Below are 19,541 nucleotides of genomic sequence, written 5' to 3' on the forward strand. Positions count from 1 at the left end.
TGCTCCAACCTTTTCAAAGTGTGATTGCGTTTACTTCTGTTTTTCACTCGTCTGAATGATGTAGAAGAAGATCTGCTTTCGTCTGATCATTGTAGATGTAACTGTATGATCATAATCAGGATTTGAACACCACAACTCTAAACTCACTATGTGTTTATGTGTATGTGTTCTAAAAAGATGACAGAAAAATAAATTCTGATTTTCTGCAAAAATAATCTTCCTAAGGCTTTTAAAAATAATGAATCTGTATAACTAAAGCTATAAATAAACCAATGTATATGACATGGTTTATATAGAGGTTTGCAAAGTCTTATTCATTCAGAAAATAAAGGAAAATTCATGCATAGGACATAGAAGGAAAGTTGGATCAAAAAGGTATTTAGCATAATAAGGTAACTGAAAGACCTACTGCAATTAGGACTTGTGGAATCGGTTCCCAATCTTGGTACCGGTTCCCAAAAGACAGAGAGTTTGTTCTCGAAACTTAACTTCTGGAACTGGTTCCCAATTTAGGTACTGGTTCCCACTTGACAGAATCCAACTGAACTTGGATTTTCTGTATTTTTAGAAACTCTGAACATATACCTTGTAGATAGTTATGTCCTAAGTAGGAAATCAAGTCATAATGTGTGTTCTTTCCTTTTCGATGATCAACAATACTTTCCTCTTCTATTAAACCTCTGAATTCCACAGTCGATATCAAGCCTGATATGGTAACTAAAAATAAAACTCGACTAGGATTGTTCTGTTACAGAAATATGCCAATTTACAAAAATATATCTCACAGTTGACACAACGTATGCTGTTTGGAAACATAGCCTCATGGGATTTAGTTGAAGAGCCGGCAACAATTGGAGCTTGAATGCTCAGAAATTGTTTACGAATCCGCTGTCCGGGAACTTCTCAAACCATTTTTCTATCAATGCAAACAGTGGCTGACTATATACCTAACCAAGAAATGCTCGTGATTAGAAACAAAAAAAATAAAAAACAACAATAATTAGCATCTCTAATGGTAAAAGCTCGAATTGACTAGCGTGAAATAACAAGTTCAAGTCTAACAACTATTACTAGTATGTATATGTTTATCATATAAGGTTTAGGTTTACCATGTATATATGGTTAGTTTACTTACTCTCCACACATGTCTTCTCCTATATAAACCCATATATATTCATTTTTTAGCATCTCTAATGATAAAGCGTTAACAAGTTGAAGTCTATCAACTGTTACTAGCTTTATGGTGCTAAAGCGTTGTTAAGAGGTTAAGTTGTGCAAATTAAATTAGGTACTAGAGCAGCTTAATTGATGTGAAATAAGAAGTTACCTGATATCCTCCAACTAGATGTAGAACAATGCAAGCGTTGGCGAAGTCGACGAGCCAGTAGGGCTCATAGAATCTGAATCCCGTCAAGAGGTTCCCGGGTGCATCATTCCTAAAGGCTGCATAACCAAAGCCTCCACAGAGGAGGTAGAAGGAAGTGGTAACAAAGATTGCAGACACTGAGGCCTTCTTCATGGTCTGGATTACTGGTGGAGATGACTTCAACGTATCCTTCATGTTCAAGAATCATAATTCAATTTTGAAAATGAGTTTGATATATATATATATGTTGTTTTGAAAGATGTACTGTTAATGAAAAGAGGAAATGAATCCATACCTGTATCTCTAGAAGGATAATTGTATATGGATAGGCAAAAGCAACATCTACACGAGCTTGAAAGGCCAACCGTAACTTGTGTCAATTATACTGTCAGTTGGGACTCCTCCAATGCTCCCTTTAATCTCCCCATTTTCTGAAATTGGAAAAACGTATTAATTGACATTAGTTCAGATGGTATGGTCTCTATTCCCTACAGGGGAGGTTGAGCGTTCGAGTCCTATTAAGAGTAATATTGCGAATGTATGTGCGTTTGCTTGAACTTTCAGATTTAATTAAAAAAAAAAAAAGAAAAATAAATCGAAGGCATATATACCGATGACTTTTGCAAAGCTGAGGGCAAATCCAATGATAGAGTAGGTGTAGACATGGTAGCAGCAACAATGGAGAGCCATGCCATGTTATAAAAATCTGGTATCTAGGACACCACAATCTGAGTGACTCCAAATATCAGCATATATAAAGTTTCCCCATATTCACATGCTGCATCATGGCCTTCTCTATGGTAACAATTTGATTTCTGAATTGCTCTGCATCATTAATACATGCTGCATCTTGCTTTTAAAATTCAAATCTAGTGAAAAAAACAGAGTATCCATTATTGTCGTAGTTGTTGTTATAATATATCAAACTCCATACACACACACACACACATTATTTGTTATCTGTATGAATTCAAAAGTAAAAATAAAAAAATAAAAAAATAAATAAAGAATGCTGGACACTTGACAATTTGTTCTCTCGATTTTTTCCTTTCTTGTCATATCAATTTTGAGTCTATGCTTATTTAAGTGTATTATTCTTTTTTAGGTTATACTAAGAATAAAAAAAGATGATAATGAGTCTCCTTAAGCTGACCTCCTTTGGCTCCCTTATAACCAACCATTGGATGGTGAGGTTATGAGGTCAATTATTAGTCTAATTGTTATAAAAATGCAAGCTCGACTATCCTCATGATAGACACTCTCTTAAAACTATATGTTAAGAATTTTATTATTAAAAAAATTATATTAAATTTTTAATTTTTTAAATCTTAATTTTAAAAAAAAAAATTTCTTAATTTCATATTACTAGTTTGGCCCTCCTAAATAAATATTTCTAGCTCCAACACTACTTCACAATAGTACATCACTATCAATCTCATTTTGTCAAAGTATAAACTAAAACTCTAATAATTGTACGTGGATATATATATATATGAAGTGCTAACTCCCAATTACTTATAAGGATTACAATTTCACATTACCCAAAAATTCTTTAAACATTTAAAACAAACTATAAGTATGATGTTAAACATGTTGGTCACCAGCTAGCGTACTTCATACTGGCAGCAGATGTGATGGTATATGCGATTCCACAACCATATAAGCTCTCATTCACAAATATTGCATTTTTTGGTTCTTCTCTCCTGAAATATATATTTACACCCATTTTCACCTTTTAATGAATTACAACATCATATAACAATGAATTGTGGCCACATTACCCCCAAATTAGAGGAAATTAAAATTTTAAACTAAATTTTCACATATTCCAAAGCATCAATTCAACACTCTCAAAAGAATTCATTAACTTTAACACTCACATAATAACTCTCTCTCTCTATATAATCTTTTTTGCAATAATAATCACAACACTCCCTAAACTGTTATTATAATTTTTATTATTGCGTTTTTTTTTTTTTTTTTTTTTTTTGAGAGGATCATTATGCACATAATTATTTACTATATATGCATATAGAATTATCAAAAAAATTAGAGTAGTTAATAAAATTTTGATTTATTATTATTATTATTAGGGTTAAATGCATTAAACCCTCCTAAACTGTAATCAGATTGCAAGAAACCCGTCTAAACTAAAACAACCCCTTTAAACTATGTTTTCTTCGCATTTAACCCGATTACAACAGCTTTAGACGTCGAAAAATGGAAAAGACCAGCGTACCCTTTTAAAATAGGACGTCATTTTAAACTTATACCCTTAATTCGTCTTGGCCTTTGGTTAAAAAGAGAGAAAAAAAATCTATTGTACTTCTACACCGTTCACAAACACAACCTAAACCACAAGAAGCACAATTACACACAAAAAGGAAAGTTTTAAGGGAGACAGAGAAGAGACTACAGGCATCCATGGCATAGCAGACGAAATAAAAGAAAAACATCACAGGGGCAACACCTTTGAGATCATCATCATAATCTTTCATGTCATTGATAAGGCTGACGAGCAAAAGGAGGACATGCGTGTGTTATTTGTTGTTATGTACACGACCTCTTATCATCCACTTGGAACCTTTTCAAATCCACACTCTCAACCAATCTTTTCAAATCCACTCTCTTGGTACGAATTAGCCTTTTCAGTCCCATGATCATCTTCTTCTGAGAGTAGTGAGTTTGATTTGGGGAAGCAATTTTGGAATTTTCTAATATTAGGGTTCGAAGAGCATCCGGGGTGCAAGCTACTTTAGAGTGACTTTGTGTCAGTGTAGAGAGAGAGGGGGTTGGTACGCAGTAGCAAGTAGAGGGTCTTTTTTGGTGGCCCTACAATTACTCTATATGGAGTTATCTGCAGATAGAGTGGGCATTGGACAATTCGCTAAAAAAAATTTTGTTTGCGTAATTGACTGTGTAGCTTCTGTTTTAAAGTAAAACACAGATCAATGGCTCTTGCAACGGCACATCATCACTTTTTAGCTATTAAATTAATAAAATAATAATAGAGAATGAGATAATTGAGTTCCATACCATGAAACATATGGATAAAAAAAAAAATAGAGTACCACATCATCAATTTTTAGCTTATGTGACACTCTACTTTTTTAAAAGTAGATAGATAACCTTGTAAGCTCACACCACTTGCTCTAAAGAATTGGAATTTTTTTTGTGTGCATATATATACAAGAGAGAAGATTTTGTACTCACGATACACACGACACACACACACACACACACACACACACACACACACACACACACACACGTGTGTGTGTATCTTTTTGATTTACCATGTTTGTTTCATGCGAAACTTTTAATGGAAACCTGCTAATAAAAAATCAATAAATGAAACTTCGCTAAATCCCATATATGCACATACGTATGTGTATATATATATATAAATATGTATGCCTTCTTATTATATATCAAACAAATCTCTTTCTCGCATTATTTTTTGACTTTTTAGAATTCGATATGGAGAATTCAATGTGTTATAGATGCAATGTAACATTCACAACAGAGTTAGAAAATATATATATATATATATATATATAACATGTCATCATAGAATTCTCCATGTGTGGCATGCAAGTTTCTTTGCTGAACCAGCCTCGTATGTTTGGTTTTTGAAGTTGGAGCACTGTGTGCACCTTGAAGAAGATGAATAGTGACAGTTGGGCATAAGGCGTGTTTGCGTTGTGTAACAGTAACAAAGAAGGGCCTTATTGTCCTTTCATATTTTAAAGGGCACTATTGTCATAAAAATTCAAAATTTGTTTCATGTGACAACACGTGATATTTTTTACCGCAATATTGTACCGAATGGAGCAATCTGCAACAGAAATGATAGTTTAGGGTATTTTTTGCAACTTTTATAGTTTAAGGGAGTTTCTTACAATAGGGTGAATAATTTAGGGAGGTTTAATGCACTTAACTTTTATTATTGTTATTATTATTGTGCATCCACAATTTCAATTTCACTGTGAGAGTAGTTCAAAAAAAAAAATTCAATGGATTAATTTACTGGTTTTAAATGGCAACAAAGAGAGACTTGCGCGCAACACCAAACCCACGTTGTAACCAGGATTCCAACTTGTGGAAGACACGGTTTGGCTATAGCTCAAATGGGCCCACATTCTAGGCCCAATTACTGGTGTAAAATGGACCGCTATGCTGGAAAAATTGAACGGCGAAAATTAGTTGAAAGGGACTCTGATTATTAGACTCTCTCTATATGGAGGATTATGGAGTGAAGAAACAAAACTCTCTCACCTAAATAAAACTTGACAGCTTCCATGTAGGACCTGTTTCTGGTGGGCCCAATGTCTGGATCAGGAGATCTGTAGCCATCACACAGGAGGTTTGTGGAAACAATGGTGGTTAATGCGAAGACTATGATAGCCACTGGACCTGCGATCCACCCTAACTGAGCCATGCTCCATGCAAGAGAAAGCATACCTGCTCTTAGGGGTGGTAAATGGACGAGTTGGATCGAGTTTGAATTGGGTTGAAAATGGGCAGGTCAACAAGCTGCTCCTATCACTCCAGTTATTATATGCACCATTGCAGTCCATATGTTCCCTATATATATATATATATATATCCATGAAATTACAATTCCACCAGTTAATACGCATTAAAATATTAAAAAATGTTAAACAATCAACTTTTGACGAGGCCTTCAAATTTATAGAGTACAAATTTTGGCCAAGTAACTAAGTTATAAAAGAAAAAAAAATTAAAATTTTTTGCACAATTTTTTTGATTTTCGATTATCAAAAAGAAAAAGAAAATAAAGAAAACACATCTTCGAAATTGAACCAAATATATGGATGTTGAAAAAATGGATATAAATGGAACGGGCGCGAATCACTTGCAGTGAGGCTCCCATGTAGTTTCCTGTTGTAACTTTTAAGTTGTCCATATTTCGCCACATCATTTTTCAGTTAACGGACACTAAGGCCATGTTTGGCCAATTACACCACTATTTATAAATAACATTTCACTACCATTTAAAAGTAACATCACATAGTCTAAAAAGTAATGTCACATATAAACATAACTCAATTCAACATATCATTTATGTTATTATTTGAAATTAAAAGTGATGATATTTTTTTTTACAAATGGTGATGTTACTTTTTAGACTCTGTGATGTTACTTATAAATGGTGGTGAAATATAAAAATAGTCTAAAAAGTAACATCATCACCATTTATAAATAACATCACATAAGTCTAAAAGTAATATCACATAATTTAAAAAGTAACATCACCACGTTTTGAGGGTGAAAGATATTTATAAATGGTGGTAATATTACTTAGACTATGTGATATTATTTGTAGATTTCTGTGACGTTACTTAAAAATAGTGGTGAAGTATTACTTATAAATAGTTGTGTAATTGTCAAACACAGTATTCGAATTTATTAAGTGGAGTAAAACGTGGCCAAACCAAGGCCACTTACTGCTCACGGTAGAAAATTACATGGGAATTGCACTGTAGGTGATTCGCGCCCGCACGGAACACCCTTTTCTCAAATTCGAAACAACAAAAGTGCATGTTAAATTTGAGCGTACAAATAATATCAAAAATTAAATGTGTATTCATTTATCAGTACCTCAGCCTATTGCAAATCTCTTGTAAATAAAAATAACAATGCAATCAATCACGTTAATCATAGTAAATTAACTGTAGTCAAAATCATAAAATAATGTTACCTCGGAAAATAAAATGGTTTGCAGACCGAAAAATCCGAACTTGAATGTGAGGGGTTGGTGCTCACCAGCCAACCAACCCTTCTCACATTCGAATCAAATTTGTTGGATTTCTGAAGCAGAACAATCCCACCATGGATATGCCACAACATAACATTTGGAGTGAATATATAAATAGTCTATATATTATATTTCTATACTAAATATTTTTAGCCGATGATAAGAAAATGGTGTAATTAGAAATGTTCTTTTTAAGCTAATTAATGGATCGAGAAACAAGAAATTAAATAAGAACCATACATATATATATATATATAAGTAGAAGAATTGGGTGTTGATCGAACAGCTTTAAAGAGGAGCTAACCAGTTCTTTTGAGAGGTTCTTGAGAATCATCAGATGACTGGATTCTTCTCAGTAATGGGCCCTCCTGATCTTCTTCATCTTCGCCACCCATGGTTCTCTAGCTCTCTGCGTGTGTGTGTGTGTGTGTGTCAATTGCTATATGTAGTTGGTCTCTCTCTGTGTCAAACGGTCAGTTGCTGAATGTAAGTTGTTGGGTAACTAGGTTCATCGTTTTAAACAATAATAATATGCATATAATTAAACTGTGTCTTGACTTTTCAGCACATAGGTGCTGGATTCTACAGACATTTTTACATGGTCTACAATTCCATACACAAATAAATGTGTTGTTTTGTTTAGAATTTTGTTTGTTTGTGGTGTTGTAATTTAGTGAAATATTTAAGCCGTTTAGGATAATTAATCAATGATGTAAAAAAATATATTTATTTGCGTATCAAGAGTGGCAATTGATTTGAAATTAATCATTTCATACATGAAATTCACATCTCACATGAAATGAGATCATCTTTATCGTAGACTTTCTAATCCAAATTCCTTCTTGACAATATAATTATAACTCAAATGATCATAATCATCAAATCCCCAAATAACAATAGCATTTCTCTTGACAATTTTAATTATAATACTATAAAAATAAATAAATAAATAAAAACAAAAATGATTCATTTTACATTGATTGAAACTATAAAAAATTTAAACTCCCCAAATTACACTAGATCAAGTGTGGTTCAGCGTAATTAACATCTCCAAGAAAAAATATTTAAAATATATACGGTATCTTAAGGAAAGGGTGGAGTTAAGGATTCAATACTTTATTTTAGGTTTAATCAGCTTACTACAATTTGCTGGGAAAAATTAAAAATAAATTTGTGTGTACGTTTTTTCATTGTCTTGCACGTTACCCTAATATATCACATTTTTTTCGAGGCATACAAATTATATACTTATATATCTATATATATATATATATATATATATATATATATATATATAAATTTTACTAAGAAGCATCATAATGCCCAAGCATCATAATGTTGGGCATTGAATTTTATTTATGATTCAGGAACTTTTATAAATCCGAATAAACAAATGTGAAGATGAGAAATAAAAATTAGAGATTTGAGTTTAGAAGGGCTCGTTGAACCACTGGTCTGACTGAAAGAGTGAGATATTGAGGTTGATAATGAATGCAATTTTGGGAAATAAATAGCATTATATGTGGATCTGGGATCGTGATGAAAACGATTTGTAAAATTATTTAGTTGTATATGGTCCCATGGATTGGGACTTAGATCAAATGGGGCACCAACACCGACCTATGGGGCTGCCAATTCTTTTAGTTGCTTCAATCATACTTAACCTAACTTCGATTTAGTATCAGAGTAATAAAAGGTCATGTGTAATGGATGAACGCATATTCATTTATCTAATTATTTTTTTATTCGAATTAGATGCGGGCAAATGACTCTTGTTACATTCTCCTCAACCTATACTCGTAACTCGTTGTGGCTCGGACCACTCTGTTTACCCGGGTGAGTTACCCGGACACCTTCCGGGCCAAGAGTTTGGCCTGGTATCAGACCAAGGATCGAGTCTAGCTTTGATACTAACTATAATGGGTGGGTGCTTGCCTATTTATTCAAAAGCTCAAACTATTGGTTAGTACTGCATACCCATTTATACCCAATCACTTTTCTAGCTGAATCTGATATGAGACAAATGACCCTTGTCACATCAAGCCTTTAAAGTTCTCCCCCAATGTTATAATGTTTGATTGATTTTTTTGTGCGATTATAATAAATAGAGTCCAACTACAATATCATCGAAAATTTGTGATTGGAATTTTCCAATCCTAACCATAACATCAATTTTGTTGATTTGGACTAAGTGTTATACTTTTCAATGAAGTATGTTTTCCTTGGGTGTTTTAATTAGTAGTGATGGTGCATCATTGCATTTGTGTGATTATGAAGCATTATGTTAATTCACTAATTTTTTTTTTTTTTAAAACTAATTCAATCAGTAAAATCCTTTTTCACATATTTCTCTCCTCATATTTTAGGGATTCAAATTGAATTTCTTGTTCTCCATTTTTTAATTTTTTTTTATTGATATATAAACCTAAATTATCTGGAGAACTCTGGGAACTCAATTTTACTTTCTTGCTTGGAGAGCTATGTAATCATATCTAAAATTTTAGTAGTTTGGCTAACAATTGGTTTGGTAAATCACTTATTACTTTTACTAGAAGAGTCGATTTTTATTAGTGTGATCGTGATAATCATCCTTCTAATCCCATTTTCATTTCTATTTCTTGGCTTTAAAAAATAGTCAAATCAAAACATGAAGTTCTCTTGTACTTCGTTTTGTGACAATTTATGTATAATACAAGGTGCGCCTAATCAATTGATTCATATTCTTCCTAGCAAACAAGGTCAATAAATTTTTATTTTTATTATTATTTTAAATTTTTATCTCCTAAGCATATTATACCAAGGTCAATAAAATTTTAAGCAAATTAGTAATTATTTTATTGAAAATTCAAGTTTAGTGTTTGTTACATCATCACATATAATTTCTTTACACTCATCCTTCTAGTTGGAAGGAATTGATGGGGCTGAGCTCTTACACAACTGAAAAGCCCATCGGAGGAATCCAATTATACAAATGTTAGATTTTTTAATTATCTGATGGGCCTGTGATTGGGCTCTTCTCCATTTTTAGTGATTAAGGTTCTCTCTTTTGTGTTTGGGCAGCCTTTCAGCCTTGGGTGCCATGGCCTCCTTTTCTAAAGCCTGTCTCCTTGGCCCTTGGGCCAGTGTATTCTTTATGTTCATATTTATACATTTCCTTAACTGTTCAAAAAATAATAAAAAAAAATTGGAATTTCATTTCTAGGATGTAGCAGTGACGAAGCCAGAATTTCAAGTGAGGGGGCACACTGTCAATAATAATAATAATAATAATAATACGGAATACATATATATATATATAACAACTATAAAATTCAAAAAGATAAAGAAGAAGAAAATTATTAAAATATAAAAGGAAAGAAAAATGAAAGAATTTTAATAGGAAATAGTTAAAAAGTTTCAATTGAGGAAGAAAAATTTGATTTTTTCTACTAAGGAAATTTAAGGAATGTGAAGAGTAAAAGAAAAAAATAAGAATATAATTTTAGGAACTACAAATTTAAGGGGGACATTATATAAATTTTTTCATAAAATTTTTTTAAAAAATTACCACATATATTATAGGTTGCTGACCAACTCAGGGGGCACGTGCCTCCCCTAGGCCTTCATTAACTCCGTCCTTGGGATGCAGATTGAACGGTTGGCTAAGCTCAAATTGAATTTACAAAATATAAGTCTGAAATGTGTGATATCATTTCATTTCTAGAATTTACAAAATATAAGTCTGAAATGTGTGATATCATTGATTGGACTTATTTTTATTTATTTATTATCTAATGTTAGTGTTTTATAAAGATAATAAAACTTAACCCAAAATTAGGATCAAGCACACATGCATGTGTCAACACACTCATGGAAGAAAAGCAACATCTCCTTGCTTCAAATAGATGGCTTTGCTTTACAATAACTTGAAGAGTGAATGGTCCATTTGCATCTCGTTCATTACTATTCTCTTACCAAGAAAGACCCAAAAGAGGGAACAAGTAGGTTTTTTTTAGAATAACTTGGAGAATGAATGTTCCATTTATATCTCGTGCACTACTGTTCTCTTATCAAAGAAAGGTCCAAAATCGAGGGCTTTGTATTAGTATAACTTGGAGAGTAAATATTCGAATCGTATCTCGTACATTACCCTTCTCTTACCAAAAAAAGGCCAAAAATCGGGAATAAGCTAACACACAATAGCCAAAGAAAAGCACCCTCAAATTGCTGGCTTTGGTTTAGAATAACTTGGAGAATGAATGTTCCATTTATATCTTGTGCATTACACTTCCCTTACCAAAGAAGGTCCAAAATCGAGAACAAGCTTAACAGCTGCGACAGAAAAGCATCTTCAAATTTCTGTCTTTGTATTGGAATAACTTGGGGAGTGAATGTTCTAATTTTATCTCGTACATTATATATATAATAAAAATAAAGATAACTATTACAAAAAACCATATCCAAAATCCAAAAAAAATAGAGAGAGAGAGAGAGAAAGGAGTAGTGCTACAAAATTTGAGTGTGAGTCCAATAAACAGTGTCCAAAAAGAACTTTTATACAATAATGAAAAGTATATTAATTCTCTGAGAGTCTCAGTATGTTTAGTTCAATAATTTTCATGTCAGTTCGTAACAAGTTGGAATTCAATCATTTTTCAAAAAGAAAATAAGAACATACTTTATATATATATATACACGCGCGCGGTAAGAGTGGCAAATTACGATACGATCTGTCAACACGACTCGAACATGACACGAGATAAGCGAGTTTGAATTGATCTTAAACGGATTTGGGTCATAAACGGGTTGACACAATTAACCCATTTACTTAATCGTGTCGAGTTAGGGTTGAGAGGGTTCAAGACGAGTAACCCGTTTATACCCGTTTAACTCAACATGTCATAATCATGAATTTGATTTATGTAATATATTACATATTTAAGTCAAGTTATTATGGATAGCTAAGTCGTTTTAACATAAATCTTAATTACGCCTTATAACTTTTCTTTTTATTTTGAATATTTTGGTTAATTGTAACAAAATTTTTCCAATATTTATTATTTGATCGAATATTATATATCTTGTTTTAATAAACAAGTCATTTTAACCGGTTTAATAAATAGGTTGGGTTAGTGTTGAGGGTTCTTGACATGATTATTAAATGGGTCGGGTTTAAGTTTACCTATTTAGTAAAATATCCTTATATCGACACGACACGATTATGACCCACGAACACGAATTGCCACTCCTAATACGTGGACGCATCATGTGCATAGTTGACCGTCTAAGGAGGGACCTAGAATTTCATTCTAAGGGGGGTAAAGTGAACTTGATTAAAATAAATAATAAATTTTTTTTTTTTAACTAAACAGACTTACGATATTGTAGTGGAATATGTAGTATAAGAATTATGTAATAGTTGTGTTGGTTAAATATTGGGTATGTTAATTTCTTAATATAAATGAACTACTGACTCACAATTAATATTGGGCAGCTAATTTGATTATGGTTACATAAATGAACCCAGTGAATACTATACGGTTTGATTTTTCTTTTTTCTTTCTCTTTTTTTTTTTTGAAAAAATTTCTAAAAAAAAAAACATTCCTACTTATCTAAAAATGGAGTTGTAGGAATATTATGCATAGCATTGATCACTATCTTTAAACATATACAATGAAAATAACCCGTTCAAAAAAAATAGAGTTGATTAAAGAAAAAAAATCTAAATTTATTTGAAGAAAATTAAAAAAGAAATAATTTACGAATGATATGGGTGTGCATAATTAATTAATGGGCCAGCGCCAGACGTCGGCAGGGCCCCTTGGCCCTTGCTGTTTCCGTCGCTGTTGAGATAACGTTATACTATATGGTGTATAATTAAGGCACGCATATCAGTGTATCACATAGATACAGTTATATATATAAAGGATGGACCTCTAAGAAGAAGATAATTGATTGAGCAATGGAGAGGAAGGTGGGCATAATTGGAGCTGGTGTTAGTGGTCTTCTAGCCTGCAAATACACCGTGTCAAAGGGTTTCGTTCCAATGGTGTTTGAATCACAAAGCAGCATTGGCGGAGTGTGGAGGAAAACTCTGGAGGCCACTAAGCTCCAGACTCCCAAACCTCTCTTCCAGTTCTCGGATTTTTCATGGCCAACCTCCGTCACCGAACAAGTTCCTAACCAACATCAAATCTTCGACTATCTTCAATCATACGCTCATCATTTTGATTTGCTCCGCCACATCAGCTTCAATTGCAAAGTGGTCGGCATCAGTTATGAAGGCCCATCAGATGAAGAAGAAGAAGAAGACGACATGCAAGCATGGAGTCTGTGGGGTGGCACAGGTGAGCCCTTCAGCTCCAAAGGTAAATATTGGAGCCTTACAGTAGAGGACACCCTCACCCTTCAAACTAAGGTATGGATTTCAATTTCCCCCCACGTTACTCTAAATTCTCTCTGCATCCCAAATTTTAGTTAATTTTTAAGAGTAATTTACTTCTTAAAATATTTTAATTTTTTATTTTTTACAACTTATTTTATTCCGAAAAAGATATACAGGAGTGGCAATTCATGTTACTAGCAGTAGTAAAAGAAATTACCATATGCTATTTGGTCATAACACTGTAACTATAGTCATCTTCAATTTTCTAGACTCTTCATCATAGTCAGTACCAACTCATTATGACTAAACTATATACAAAATGTTGCGGGTTCTCTCTCTCTCTCTCTCTCTCTCTCTCTATATATATATATATATATATACACACACACACACACAAATCACATTCCCACCACATTTTTAATCAATTAGTCCAACAAATATGCACAATAAAAAACAATACATGAAAATTTATGAGTCATGATCTTATCGTGTCGATTTAAGAATATTATATTAAATTGGTCAATCCGAACACGACCCATTTAATAATTATGTTAGGAATCCTCATTGCTGACCTGGTCTGTTCTTTAAACAAATTATACGTATTACCCGCTTAATGACTTATTTATTAAATTAAATATTATATTATTTAGATTATTAATAACACTCAATCTAACAATAAATATTAAATAAATAAAATAAAATTTTACTCCAACCAAATTTTTACTAAATAATCTCTAGTTCACAAGAAAATAAATTATAAAATATAAGTTTAAGTTTCAATAGTTATAAACCTAACAGTAATGTTCAATTGCTTTCTGAGAGCAAAAAATTATATACTCACTTTTAATTATAGCCTTAGGATCTAATCCTACGACAATTAGTTAATTAAAATTTATTTTCTTTATTTTAAGAAACTTACATTTTCTTTCCATACCATTAACTATTGTTAAAGAAAAATTACCGAATTAGACAATTTATTAGAGGGAATAAGAATAAAATAATTTGGCTACTTTTTGTCAAATTTGCAAGGATCCACTGAGACGAAGTAAAATTAATCTAAATTAAAAGTCATCATTTTTACTCTTTTTCCACACTTAAATTATGAAAAAACTTAAGATTTGCAATGATATTATACATATTTTAGCATGTTTTTACCGATCAATAATTTGATAAATTAATTTATCAAAAAAATAAAAAAAACACCGAGAACATTTAAATGGATATATAATAATATATTAAGAGTTGTTTTGCAGGATTTTTCTAAAAAATTTATGAAACCAATAGTAGTCTCCTAATTCTTAATTAGTTGTTAAACAAATTAAAAATATTTTATTAAGCTGAGTGTAAAACATGGATCAATCTTGAAATTTGAGTTTTGATTATAATCAACACTTCTCAAGCAATTTTTATTTAATTGCCATTTTATTTATCTCTTCTGATTAATTTTATTTGGTTTCTATTGTTGCTTGCAAATTTGTTGAATAAACTTTGTTGAATAAATAATTGGTAGTGATGGGGAAGTGCTTTTTTACTGGACAGAGAAACTCAAACAAAAAAATAACCAAATTATTTTATTTTTATTTCCTTTAATAAATTATTAATTCTAGCATTTTTGTTTAACGATATTTAATGGTATGAAAAGAAAATATAAGTTTTTTAAAATGAAGAAAATAAAAGCCAATTAACTAATTACCGTAGGATTAGATCCTAAGATTACAATTAAAATTGGTATATAATTTCTTACTCCAAAAAACAATTGAAATAAATCTAAATAAAAATATATTTATGACATATATAATTAAATTAAATTATTTTCTTTTAACTCAAACATGATATTTAATTAAACGTATTAATTAGTTTACGATGCAAAATTCAAACCCATTTAATATAAACCTAAAATCACTTGTCGTCACCTCGGCGTATGTTGTTAAATTTTGACACCTCCACGAATGGATGAGCCAAAGCTCCTGCCACACGGTTCCGAGCATACTTTTCAAATGCTCCATCACTATTGCCCTAGCTAGCATTCCGAGCATTGTTTTCAGGAGCATCATTTTCAAATGCTCTGTCATTGTCCTATGCGAGGACAGGAGCATCGGCTCTATCATTGTCCTATAAATGTGAGGAGATATTTAGGTGATTCGGGTATAATATGTATTCATAGGGTCAAGTTGGGCTGGCCAACCTAATTTAGTCCAATCTCACCTCAATCCGAATTGAATTGAATTAAATTAGGCCAATCCAAATTATACCCAACATTGGTTTATGATCAAAATGCAGCCTGAAAATATTCGGGAGGTTGACGGGTTGAATTTTTTTTTTTTTTAATTTTAAAAAAACAAATTTCCTTTTTTTTCAGAAATTTATATATATATTATATTTATTTGATTATATTATTATTAAAAAAATAAAATTTTTTTTAGGGTAAATCATTTTAGCCTCCCCAATCGCCTCCATCTCTAGTTTCTTTCTCAACTCTCTCTCTCTCTCTGCAACTGCAAACTACAAAATCTACAAGAATTAGAAGTTTAAAACCCATATATTTCAGTTTATCTATCTATTTGCAAGAATCAAAAGTTCAAAACCCATATCGGCATATCATTTCAGATTGTTTAAAAAATCAAAACCCATATCTTTCAGTTTCCATCGCCCGCTGTTCCAGTTCGCAAGCTTCAGCCGCTGGCTCTCAACTTTTAAGCTTGCCCCCCCCCCCCCCCCCCCCCCCTCTCTCTCTCTCTCTCCAACTGCTAACTTGTATGTATGGGTTTTGTTTTAATTTTTGGAAGTGACGGCGGCGACAGAGAGAGAAAGAAGAGAGAGGAGACAAAAAAAAAAAAATTATTTTGGGTTTTGACAAAACCTAACCCAAACGTGAGTTCGATTTGTGAATTTTAAGCCCAAATTTCAAAATTTCTACGTTGGGGTTGGGTTCGACTGGGGTTAGCCCGCTCAAGTTGCAGCCCTACTCACTCATCAAAAAAATGTTATTTGATGAAATTGATCTCCAAATAGGTATAATGTGTTATAATTAAAAACTTAATACTAATGACATGGTATGCTTAACCTACTAATTCCCAAATCTTATCTTGAATCTTAATTATAACCTAAATATGTATGCACATACATTCATTAAGGTTCCATTTGTTTGAGCGTTGAAAAATATTTTAAATGTTTTCTGGTGTTTAGTTGTCGTAAAATACTTACGAAAAAAAAAAATTAAAATCTAATAAAAAATAATTTATTCATTAATTTTTGGTAGACTATTTTACACGCCCCATCCAATGAACTGAATCTCAACTTTTGCCGAACACTAAAAAATAAAAATAAAAATAAAATTTGAAGTGTACAATTTTTTGAGTGTTGAGAAGATTACTTATTGTGTAGATGTCATCCTAAACTCCAATCTTATTTTTAGCTCGAAGTTAAGTTGAAAAACTTGAGCACATACCAAGCTTGGATTGGCAATTGAGAGTTAGGACTTTGAGTCAATCCAAGTCCTGCAGCTTCCCAGATGAGGCACTTTTTAATGTCATCTTGCTGGTCTGAATAATTTTTGTGGATCAAAATGTTACACTAGACACTGTTGGTTTTTTTTTTTTGCTTTTTTGTTTTTGCAGGTTTACCAAGTCGACTTTGTGATCCTTTGTGTGGGAAGGTTCAGTGATGTTCCAAACATTCCAGAATTTCCTCCAAATAAGGGCCCCGAAGCATTTCATGGCAAGGTGCTACACTCCATGGACTACGCTGCCATGGATGACACAAGTGCTGTTGAGCTTGTCAAAGGGAAGCGCGTTGTAGTCGTCGGCTTCGAGAAATCAGCCGTGGACATTGCAGCGCAGTGCTCAACAGCAAATGGTGAGAGGCTAATAAACATCAATTGACACACCACCTTACAGGACCACAATCCCCTCCTATTTGGAGGGGTCCAATGCACCCTCATGTGCTACGTAGCAAAATACGGGGCTTTGTTGGGATTTCACGAGCTGTGCACTAAAACTACGTTGTTTGGTGCATGAGACCGTCCAAGCAGAAGGGAATCCACTTCCCCTTGCAGGAGAGTTGAGTTTACTCTCCAATTCTTAGAAATACTTCATTTTCATCATTTGAGCAAGGCAATGTTATCATATAAGCCCAAATCCTCATTTTCATTTCACTGTTTATATATTTACTTATAACGAGCATTACAATTTTTACTTACCATTATACCCCCCTTTTTTTAACTGCAGGGGTGGAACATCCATGCACAGTTTTATACAGGACCGAACACTGGCACATGCCCGATTTTCTTGCATGGGGAGTTCCCCTACCATACCTTTATTTCAATCGCTTTGCAGAACTTCTGGTTCATAAGCCTGGTGAAGGGTTTCTACTTAGTCTCCTGGCAACAATTCTTTCACCTCTGGTACCTCTCTTTTAGGAAACTTACAACTTCATTAGAACTGATATACATCAACATGTGTGTGATCTCTATATGGAGTAAAATGGTGAAACATGATTTATATCACTGACTCAAAATAGTTGGGATAAAATTATGTCTAAATATGTGTGTGTGTGTGTGTGTGTGCGTGTCTACTCAAAACATATATTGAAGCTAACTTTGTATATATTTATACATGTCTGATTCAACAGAGATGGGGATTTTCAAAGTTTGTTGAAAGTCACATAAAAAGAAAGCTCAGGCTTGAGAAGTTTGGCATGGTGCCAAAACACGGTTTCTTAAAAGACTTCAGTTCTTGGACACTCGCAATCTTGCCCGAGGACTTCTATGATAAAGTTGAAAAAGGAAGCATCGAACTGAAGAAAGCTATGAGTAGTTTTAGCTTTTACAGAGAAGGAATTTTAATAAATGGTGAAACTGAACCTCTAGAGACAGATATTGTCATATTGGCCACTGGATTTAGGGGTGAAACAAAACTCAAAGATATCTTTGTGTCATCAACCTATCAGGACATCATAGCTGGGCATACTGATATGCCTGTACCACTCTACAGGTTAGCATCTTATAACTTGTATTATGTATAGAAATTCCTCGGTTAGGATTCTCGGTTAGACTATCAGGTCTGAATAGCACCGTCCATTATGTATGCATGCACACCCGTCTATATGTGGGGAGAAATTAATGTGAATTTAGTTTTATCAGGGAATGCATTCACCCTCGAATTCCACAACTAGCGATAATTGGATTCTCAGAGAGTTATTCGAACTTGTCCATCTCGGAGATTAGGTGTCGATGGGTAACCGAGCTTCTGGATGGTACATTCAATGTACCCGGGATTGAAGAGATGGAGAAAGATGTAAAAAATTGGGGTGCATACTTCAAACAGTCCTCTGGCCAGAACTATCGAAGATCTTGCATTGGTGCCCTTCAAACATGGTACAATGATCAACTGTGCAAGGACATGGGATGGAAGCCTAAGAGGAAGAAGGGATTTGTAGCTGAATTATTTGAGCCTTATGGCCCCATGGATTATGCTCAACCATAAGTCCACTGTGGTGAATTAGTATTAATTTTCACTATTTTGATATTTTTCTTGTGCATTGCATTTATGAATGATGAAGTTTCCTCCCAAGTGTATCTGCTACATTTGTATGATAATTAAATGCAACAAAACTCTAAAGATTGTTGGTAGGATGGAAATGAAATGCCAAAAAGGCCCCCGTGTTGGGCCATTAATAGGGATTTAATCCTCTCATCATAAAGCCTCACTTCTCTCTCCATTCATCCTCCATTGCTAAACCTCTGTAACTTCCTCTTTTTGGATCAACAATGCTGATTCCCATCAGGTATTTGGGGGTAAAATAGTCAATTTAATAATTGTAAGCTTTTTATTGGGGGGAACAAAAGTCTGGGTGAAGGACCAATCTTCTAGTAAATGATCCGTTCTCCTTTCCTCTTATTTCTAACACATTTATTGATCATTGACTAGTTGTATTATGTTTTTTTAATTCTCTTTTTTCCCCAGAAACAGTAATAGAACATTGAGAGAATGAGTTTGCAATATGTGATCATTTCAATCCTCCCTTTTTT

General features: G+C 33.0%; 1 protein-coding gene and 1 pseudogene across 1 annotated transcript; one reads left to right on the forward strand and one right to left on the reverse strand.

Annotated features, from left to right (window-relative positions):
• Positions 1-693: 693 nt before the first annotated feature.
• Positions 694-7,721, reverse strand: LOC132293785 (probable amino acid permease 7; annotated as a pseudogene).
• A 5,295-nt stretch (positions 7,722-13,016) lies between these two features.
• On the forward strand, positions 13,017-19,213 carry LOC132293786 (probable flavin-containing monooxygenase 1). Its single transcript, XM_059791411.1, has 5 exons — positions 13,017-13,546; positions 17,131-17,368; positions 17,740-17,915; positions 18,143-18,504; positions 18,654-19,213. Exons 1-5 carry the CDS (start codon positions 13,091-13,093, stop codon positions 18,994-18,996), a joined length of 1,575 nt encoding a protein of 524 aa, XP_059647394.1. The 5' UTR covers positions 13,017-13,090; the 3' UTR covers positions 18,997-19,213.
• Positions 19,214-19,541: the final 328 nt, after the last annotated feature.

Source organism: Cornus florida, unplaced genomic scaffold, assembly GCF_030987335.1.
Source record: "Cornus florida cultivar Cherokee Brave unplaced genomic scaffold, ASM3098733v1 CherokeeBrave_3.0.0_Hap2_Chr02, whole genome shotgun sequence".
Classification (NCBI taxonomy): Eukaryota; Viridiplantae; Streptophyta; class Magnoliopsida; order Cornales; family Cornaceae; genus Cornus; species Cornus florida.

Bases quoted from the DNA above. Each gene is read 5' to 3' on its own strand.
- LOC132293786 (XM_059791411.1), top strand. From the start codon at position 13,091: ATGGAGAGGAAGGTGGGCATAATTGGAGCTGGTGTTAGTGGTCTTCTA. The intron at 17,369-17,739 runs GTGAGAGGCTAA...TTTTAACTGCAG, and splicing joins GCAGTGCTCAACAGCAAATG to GGGTGGAACATCCATGCACA. The intron at 18,505-18,653 runs GTTAGCATCTTA...TAGTTTTATCAG, and splicing joins ATGCCTGTACCACTCTACAG to GGAATGCATTCACCCTCGAA.